Source organism: Aptenodytes forsteri, unplaced genomic scaffold (assembly GCF_000699145.1).
Source record: "Aptenodytes forsteri isolate BGI_AS27 unplaced genomic scaffold, ASM69914v1 Scaffold55, whole genome shotgun sequence".
NCBI lineage: Eukaryota > Metazoa > Chordata > Aves > Sphenisciformes > Spheniscidae > Aptenodytes > Aptenodytes forsteri.
The window spans coordinates 7,070,388-7,079,627 of NW_008796063.1; the positions used below are offsets into that span (position 1 = coordinate 7,070,388).

Here is a 9,240-nt window from a genome sequence, read left to right on the forward strand (position 1 = left end):
GTGGCGCGCTGCCCGTCCTCCTGCCTCGGCGGTGGCAGGGAGGCGGTTGGGTCTGTGGGGTGGCGGGCGGCTCTGCGAGGCAGTTCCCCTTCTCCAGACCATGGAACGCTGGCTTTCCCCCGCTCTGCTGCCAGTGCTGGGCCTGAGGCTTGATAACAGCCCGCTTGTGCAGTTCTTGTGTGTTGTTCTGCAGTCTGTGTTGCTTCTGGACTCGGGAGCGTCTGCGGTCTGAGCAGCTACAAAAGCAAACCCAGGAAACAGCCTCTTCGTTGGAGCGTTTCTACTGATGGTAGAGCGCGGCTTTTAACGTTGCTTCGCAAAGACGGCCGTTAACGTGATTAATCCTGCTTCAACTTCATGCACAGAACTTCAGAGCAGAGCTGAACTATAAACAGTAGAAAACTATGCTTAAATCAGGTGTTTGCAAGGCAGAGGCAGGCGGTGCGAGTGGCAGGGTCTGATTTCTGGCCCCTGTGTTGACATACGACAAATGTCCTGTGGTTGTTGGCCCAGGCTATAGGCACCCAGGCTTGCTGAGGCTCATCCTGCATTTGTAAGGCCAGGAATAAGGGGTGTGCTTGAAGTTTGCGACAAAGGTAATGAACGAAGAGGACGTGCTGCATTTTGGGAGTTTCCTTCTGGAAATCTTAGAAATATGGTTATTGAGACAACTTCCAAGTATGGATATTAAAAAAGAGGTGACTGGTGCTGCCAAGCCTGTACAAACCAGGCTTTGTGGCAGCGATGGGAGGGAAGGCGCTGGGATAGCTACGTAGGTTAGGACGTTCTTTTGCTGGTCTCTAGCATATATGTGCTAAATGGGAGTAAAACGCAATGCAAGCCCTACTTTTTGCTTAAACTGTGCATTTATACTAACGTAAGCGCTGATGTCATTACATGGGTTAAAACTTCCCTGCTCTGCAAAGGGTGCTAGATTTTTGGAAAGCTGGGGAGAAGCAATTTATTGAGTGGTGGCCAAGCGCATGAAATTCATTTCTGGTTATTGGTACAGTACTTTGTCTGCTTTGACTGATGGGAGCTCGTTCTCCTGCACGTGCAGGAGGTTAAACTGGTTCCACTTCTCTAGAGCCTGCTTCTTCCCTAAGCGTAACTGGTAGCAGGTGTGTACCATGATACGTGGGTAAAGAAGGCTGCCTGGGTCGAGCAATTGCTGGTGAATGCAGGTGCCCCAGGGGAAAGTATCCACTTGAATTTGGTTTTTTTGTATGTTTTTAAAAGTTCTCATTCCACCTCTTTCTGTCTTCAGAAGCAGGCGAAGCCCAAGTAACGTACCTGAAATCCCTTCTCACGTTAGAATGAGTGGGCGCTGGAGGAGGTGAGCTGGCGCTTAATGCCTGACCTATGCCTTGCGCTTCCCCGCGGGGAGTTAGGAGCAACGGATAGGGACAAGCCTGGGGAAACACAAAGCAAGAAGAGGTGGAATCTGTACTCAAGCCTTTGGAGGCACAGCCCCTTCGAAACCATCCCTGTTCATAGAGAGGGGTTATTGTCCTCTGTCTCCGGTACATACCTGTGTGTAAGCTCCTTTATGTTCTGCAGGCCTTACTGCTCCTGTAAGTGAGCTGGAGTTACTCTCTTTTGCAAAGAGACGCTGTGAGAGAGTGTAGTCGTTGCACCAAGCCAAGAGGAGAGGAAGAAAGAGACAGGAATTACTTAAGCTGCTGTTTGCCCTGAGAACAAACAGTTCCAATTGGGCTGTGAAGTGCAAATAAGGTTTCCAAATCCCTGAGGAGTTGCATTTGCAATAGCTTTTGCAATAAGAGTGCTGGGGACACATCCCCCCTTTCTGGTTTTAAATGAGAGTTTGAGAGGTGGTTATTTGACATGGCAGCTTGTGATAGGAGAGGATGGGACCAGTGACCTCGGACCTGTGTCTTTCTCGGGCCTGGGATGGGGAGAAGAGTCCTTGGTTCGCATCCAGGCCAGGTTCAGGATGGAGATGATCACGGAATGGCTGCTCAGGGGACTCTGCAGGGTGATTATAGCGCTTGGTCTGTTTCCCGGTTTGCCAGCGTCATGTCACAGAAGCAGCTTTGTGTGGATCCTGGTGCACGTTCTTGTTGGCTGGTGACTTTGGGTTAAACTTGAATGTAAATTCTTGGCTCCTCTTGGAGGCTTTTCCTTTTGATTCTGGCAAGGGGAGGATGGAGGCGCATTCCCTCTGATGTGCACAGAGACCTCTAATTTGTGTTTTCAGTCTGGTGTCTTTTATGAAGTGCTCGGGAAGAGGATGTATCATAGTCAATAGAGTAACTCTGTTTTCTGCGGCGTTTTTCTCGTGAGGGGGAATTAAGCTGCATTATTGCTCTTTTCCAGGGTTCTGCTCTGGCACTGATAGAGTTAACAGAAGTGGAGTCATTTCGATTCTGTGCTGCTTGCTGCTGTGTGTCTTGGAAAAGCCAAATGCTCTGGCAGGCCTGTGTGCTGTGTCCTGGAAAGCAGGCTCGAGCCCTTGGGGTGCGCCCGGTAAAGCTACATTATGGTGGTGGCTTTGACAAAGAGCCCTCCTTCCGTCTGCCCGAGGAATGCGTGTGCTACACATGCCTCGTTTGCTTCTGTCGTTGCTGCCGAGAGGGTGATCTGTCCACGCCGGGGTGGGACAGCTTTGCAGAAATGCTAGCAGGCTGCTGTGCTGCCTGAAGCTGTGGAAGCTGCTGGGAATAGGGATGGCAGAAGGGGATGCTCCATGCAGCTTTCCAGGCTTGCTGCATTCCAGCCAGCCTAAAGGTCTCAAGCAGCGCTGGAAACCCAGTGTGCTAGGAATTATGTGCGCAGTGGGCACCCTGTTCATCCTGAATAGGAGGCAGTCCCTACCCCGAACAGCTAACTGTCTCGAAAGCAAGGACAGATTCAGGCAAAATGCAAACCCAGAAGTGTGCCAAGCGGTAGGCTTGGCAGCATCACTCCATTATCTTCTGCTGTTGGACTGAGATGCTTGGCCTGAAGTGCTGACGCACATATGTAATTTGCCCCTTCTTTAACTCCATGCTCATCTCTCTGGGTGTTTCTTCTTAGATCTGCTCCATCCTCAATCGTGACTAGCTAAACGTAGAGAATTACTGCTGAGTAATATCTGCTTCTTGCTCTGCAGAGTACAAAGTGTTATGTCTGCAGTTCCTCCAGCTCCTCTTCACGTGTAGAATAAGAGCCTGGCTCCAGGAAACACAGCATTTGGTGTTGCAGTGCAAAGCCATGTGTTAGGCTTACAGCTACACTGAATTTCTGGCTCTCCCTACCTCTGAAGTGTACATAAATACACCAGAGTGGAAAACCCCTAAGCCTTCGGTTCTGCATTTTATGTATTTTGGGACAAGATGAGTTAATGCTTTGATATGGAAACGTAACTGGTATTGTTCCTGTTTCTTACTAAATACCGGTCTAATGCTTTTGGTCTAGTGTTTGAAACCACGACTTTGATTGTTAAAATCTGGCATCCCTGAGGCATAAGCACAGCTACGAAGATGGCTCTTTAGACAAGTCATTCAATGCAAGGCTGCTGTGAGCTTCAAAGGCGCTGAGCAAATTTCCCCTGGGAATGACAGGGCTCAGCACTTTTGCATATCCGACTCTCAGGTTCTTCATATCACTGTACAGGGTAGGGTTGGTGCTGTTTAGGGGTGGCGTATGAACTGGCTGGGGAGGAAGAGAGACCCAGCTATCATTTTGAAAAGCTTTTCAGGGCAGCTTGCCCTGAAGTGGTTTTGTTTTCAGAGCTGGTGTTTGTAGGGTTTGTTCTGAAGTCGCTAGAAAGAATGAGCATGTCTGCAGAAAGGGCGGCTCTTGTTTTCTATCTGTAGGTGCTGTTCTGTGCTTATAATCAGGGTCTGGACTGTGCTTGGAGGGGAGGAGGAGTTTGGAGTGACTACTTTTTGCTTGTCTTTTGACGTTAAACCTTGCAGAGAGAGACTGTAAAACATCAAACCTTGGTTTGTCTCTCAAAATATCAGATAGCTGCTCCTCACTTTACTACGTTGTTCTTCCCTGGCTGTAGGCATTGGCTCCTTGATCACTGGGGAGAGAGCAAGGCTGGTTTGCCAGCCTGCCTCTGTGCAGAGCCTTGGACCAGAAAACATGCAGCAGCTTGGGGAGACGGATCTCCCTTGAGGAGCTTGCCAGTGGAAAGGGGCTGGGAGTCAGCAGGGAAGCAGGTAGCAGTGAAAAGATGGGACTGGTTGAAGTAAAAAAAAAACAAACCTGCTGCACCCTCCAGAAAAGGTCTTACGAGCTGCCCTTTTAACAGTGATTTCTCGCCTGTCTTTGGTGATCAAGAGTTGTTAGGGATGAGTGCAACAGAAATAAAAATTACATTAAACCAGGAAAAGACGTCCTGACTTAACACAGTCTGGACACGGACAAAGATTTACCAGAGCATCTTTAATCTCTGAAATCATACAGTTAAAAGTAATTATTCCTTTAGATTTATGTTGATGCGTGGCTCTTACGGCGCTATGTCCCTTTGGGGGTTTTTGTAGGAGAACTGTTTGTGTAATCTCTGTTCTTAACAAAATGAAGTAGCTACCAAGAAAGATCGTGGAGGTGACATCTACTGGGTGTCTTCACACAGATTAAATGAGATGGTGCATTCAGGTCAGTGATGTTCTCTCAACAGGGGCTTGCTCTAGCCACTGAGGCAATGGCATCTTCAGCTATGTATTTATAACTCTGATAAGGTCTTTGTTTTCAGCACAGTGGTACAGAGCATCTTCATGGGAAGATGAGATGACAGTGTGAATACCACAAACTAAAATCATGGATTGAGCCCTCTTTCTTCCTGTGGTGTGTTAGATACGTTTAAAAAGCAAGGAGGTCTGAAAGGTGGTTGGCTCTGCATGCTTTCTGAATATAGTTGTATTTTTTAATACTCTCAAACTTCCCTCTGCAAACTCTAGACCTGAAATCTTTATATTTTATTTATTTTTAAAATGAAAACGGAGCTTCTCTTGAAATCACATGACTCTAGAAGCTTGAGATTGATAAAAACCCCATGATTGCTATGGAAACTGGTAAAATTGCAACACGTTATGCCTCCTTTTGTCCAGTCATTGCTTCTCCACGGGGTCTCTATGGGTGCCTCAGACTCACGTAGCTGTCCCCATGTGGAAACGGATGGTCAGCCCCGTAACGAGTCTTGATTGTGCAAGGTCATTCTCTCCAAACCAGAGCGATTAAGGGTTCAACTAACTTTTTTTCTGGTACCTTTCCAGGCTCCTGGTCTGCAGCACCATGCTGGATCCCAAGCCTCACTCTGCAAGTCAGAGGTGAATCCAGGTGAAAGCCAGCTATCACAGTAGGTGTCAGGATGACCAAAGCACGGCTCCTCCGTCTCTCTGTGGTGCTGGTCTCCATCTTCATGATCCTCTTGATCATTGTGTACTGGGACAACGTGGGAACGGCTCACTTCTACCTGCATACATCCTTCTCCAGGCCTCATTCCCCAGGAGCCATCCCTGGTATCACGGCAGGTGAAGACTGGGAAGCCTTGCCAGATGTGGATGAATTTTTGGCAAAGCTGCTTAGTTCGAGCCTGAAACAGAATAGCTCTATCCCCCGAAAGACAGAGCAGCTCCTGGTCCAGGGCTCCAGCAAGCCTGTGGTGAGCAATTTGGAGGAGAACGTGCGGGGCTACGACTGGTCTGCACACAATGACAGAAACAGCTTGGACCAAGAGAAACTGCAGATAGAGAGGCAGAGAACGTTGCGGGAGTTTTGTGCCAATTCCAGCTTCACCTTCCCCACCAAGGAGCGCTCCTTTGATGACATCCCAAACTATGAGCTCAACCACTTGATCGTGGATGACCGCCACGGCATCATCTACTGTTATGTCCCCAAGGTGGCCTGCACCAACTGGAAACGGGTGATGATTGTGCTAAGTGAGAGCCTGCTGAACCAGGGGGTCCCATACCAGAATCCTCTGGATATCCCCCGGGAACATGTCCACAACACCAGCACCCACTTGACCTTCAACAAATTCTGGCGCCGTTACGGGAAGTTCTCCCGGCACCTCATGAAGATCAAGCTGAAGAAGTACACTAAGTTCCTCTTTGTACGAGATCCTTTTGTCCGCCTCATCTCTGCCTTTCGCAGCAAATTTGAGTTGGAGAATGAGGAGTTCTACCGGCGTTTTGCCATCCCCATGTTAAAGCTGTACTCCAACCATACCAACCTTCCCACCTCCGTAAGTGAGGCCTTTGGGGCAGGCCTCAAAGTCTCCTTTTCTGACTTCATCCAGTACTTACTGGATCCCAGGACAGAGAAGATGGCCCCCTTCAATGAGCACTGGAGGCAGGTTTACCGCCTGTGCCATCCGTGCCAGATAGACTACGATTTTATTGGAAAGCTGGAGACGCTGGATGAGGATGCTGCTTATCTATTGCAGCTCCTCAAAGTGGACAGGCTGCTTCGCTTCCCCCCCAGCTACCGGAACAGGACTGCCAGCAGCTGGGAAGACAATTGGTTTGCCAAAATCCCACTGGCTTGGAGGCAGCAGCTCTACAAGCTTTATGAAGCAGATTTTGTACTCTTTGACTATCCCAAGCCAGAAAACTTGCTTAAAGACTAAAAGCGATTGGGCGGTGGGTGTGGGAGGGAACATCTGAAATACCAAAAATGTTTAAAGCCTCCTCATTTTTGCTCTTAACTCCCTTCCCCATACAGGTTGGTACAATGGAATATATTTTTTCTACCGCTTCCCCTTCCGTTTTTGCAATAATGCCAGAGTCCAGGGTATTCCAGCCAGCTGTGCATATGCAAAAAATGCCAGTTTTTTTTGTTATCACTTGTTTTCTGTTTTTTAAAATGTCCCCATGTTTTGCAATGGGTCGCTGCCCTTGGTCACTCTGCCAGCTGTGTCCTTCAGTAGCTTTTTATTAATACTTTTTAAAAATTAATATATTTAAGATATTTAATACAATGCGTGTGGCGTGGCAAAGGAAGGGAAGGAATAAAAAAAAAAAAAGTAAAAGAAAAACCCAAGAAATTATGCAGTTGCCTCTGTGTTGTCTCGGGGCTGCTGTTTCAGAGGTCCGAGGTTTGCAGAGCACTCAAATCTCTTTAGGACCTGGTTTGTCGGTGGTGCCTTCGCCAGCCACGTCTGCTGGTGATCGCTCTGAGCTGGGCTCAAGGCAGATCGGATGGGTCGGTGCCCGATTCTGCCAAACAGCCCTGGAAGAATACCAGTGCTCCGGTGACGAGCGCTGCTCACAGCTGGTGAGCGTGACGCCAGGGTCACAGGAAGGAAATGGTGGTTGGGAGCAGTGATGCCAAGCCCCGTGGGGTGTTTGAGGATGTGCACGTGGCCAACGCGGTACCTCTGCACTGCTTCACTTTTTGGCAAAGTGGTGGTGGGACTTTACTTTCCAAAAAGCTGAGTTTCCTCAGCCCTTGTATACCTTGCTAATGTGGAGCATCTTCTATGACATGTCCCATTCCAGGATGGTGCCTGAAGTTCTTGGGGGTTGTGGCCAACCTGGATGGGCAGAGCGTGCTCGTGGATGGATGTGCTGTCCAGAAATTGGCATCCAGGCTTCACACTGCCTTCACACACACAGCTTAGGCAGAAACACAGGTCACCATATCGCAGCCGGTTGCAGGATGGGGAGGTGGTGTGCTGCTGCGTGGCCTGGTCGCTGCTACATACAGTACAGGTCCCTTGAAGTGTGCTATGTCCTCATTCCTATGCATGCTTTAAGGGGACATGGCAGGGATGCAGATGCTTATCCCTGGAAGAAGAAGATGCGAAAGGTTTCTTTCAATCAGCAGGCGTCAAGGTGAACTCAAAGTTCATTTGCTTTCAGAGTGCCAGCTACTGCTCGTGACGCTGCATCCTCATCCACTGCTTTTCTGTTTATACCAAATGACCGATGCAGATTTAATCATCTGCCTTGCTGGGACCTGCTGCAGGGGTGATGGTTGCCCACTGTGCTAGGAGCATGTGGGCTGCTTCCCAAAGGAAATTAATGCTTTTAGAGAGACTTTTTGTGTCTCATCAGCTGAATCTGCTTCTCTTTTTCTCTCTGAATTGCTCTGCAAAAACTGTCTGCATAGCAGATTGGGCAGGCAACTCTTTTAGAGCTGAAATGCTTAATTATTTCCCTGGGCTGTGGATGGTATCAGTGATGAAGGTCTAGGGTCAGGCCTTGGGAGGCAGCCTTGCATTTTGGGCAGACTTCTTTATAATGGCCTTTTACTCAGTTTCTCTCCGAGACCATCAGCAGGCATGACTTCCCCTCTCGCTCCTTGCTTCCCCAACCTCTGTACACATACATCTTCGTGGCATTGCATGCTCTTCCTAGCAAATATGCTATATCAAGCTTTTTAACCTATAAATGAAAGGTAATTTAGTAGTTGAGCTCGAAATGAATAGTTTGTTTCTCATTGTATTCACACCACTCTCCTGTAATTTCTGCAGAGATATTTGCAGTTTAAATGAGCCTGAAGCCATGATCAGGGTCTTGGTGCTTAACTTTTCACAGCTTGGGGAAAAAGGAAGTGCCTGTTTCTGAGTCATTATTTAAAACTAATAATAGAAAAGTGTTGATCTGTTCAATTTTTTTTCCAGTTACCAGCTAATTGCTGCAAAACAGAAAGATGTTGAGAATCTCATCTCCTGTAATGAGTAATCCCGGGAGTCTCTTGGTTCCTGCAACATTTACGTTTCTTCAGGGTGGGTTCATCTCACTCTTCAAAGATACAGCATGGATGTTTTCATCTCTTGTCTTTACAAAGTGTTTATTTTTTTATCTTTTAATTTAAATTTAATTGATGTTTAGTATGTGTAGAGGTGGGTGGCTGGGACCGTAGCACAGTTGCTGTGCAAACTTCCTTCCAGCTGCTTCCCCTGCACCTCTTGATCTGGTCCTGTCTCTTCCTGCCCCGCCGGCCAGCGCTTGGCCGACGTACCCCTATGACGCCGGCTCGCCCTGCAAACTGGCTGCTGCCTTCTCAACCGCAGTTGTCCCGTGATTCATGGCCATGGCTTGTCCCAGCCAAGAGCCCGGGAGCATCTTTTCAAGTTCACAAGCTGTCAGTCAGTCATCCGGGGCAGAGGAGGAATGGGTTGCAGAGTGTTACCTCATTTTTGGCAGCAGGGTCCTGGTTGTGCAATTGGCAGAGAAGGTGCAAAATGGCTACAAATCCTGCACAGCAGCTGCTCCATGTGATGGGAGAGCGTATCCTCTCCTTATGGCTGCCTTGTAATTTAACAGCAATAGAACAAAAAGC

At 48.3% G+C, this 9,240-nt stretch overlaps 1 protein-coding gene across 1 annotated transcript; it reads left to right on the forward strand.

Annotated features, from left to right (window-relative positions):
- The first annotated feature begins 5,228 nt into the window (after window positions 1-5,228).
- Window positions 5,229-6,991, forward strand: CHST12 (carbohydrate sulfotransferase 12). Its single transcript, XM_009286398.1, has one exon. The coding sequence runs from the start codon at window positions 5,321-5,323 to the stop codon at window positions 6,578-6,580; it is 1,260 nt and encodes a 419-aa protein (XP_009284673.1). The 5' UTR covers window positions 5,229-5,320; the 3' UTR covers window positions 6,581-6,991.
- Window positions 6,992-9,240: the final 2,249 nt, after the last annotated feature.

Bases quoted from the DNA above. Each gene is read 5' to 3' on its own strand.
- CHST12 (XM_009286398.1), top strand. From the start codon at position 5,321: ATGACCAAAGCACGGCTCCTCCGTCTCTCTGTGGTGCTGGTCTCCATC.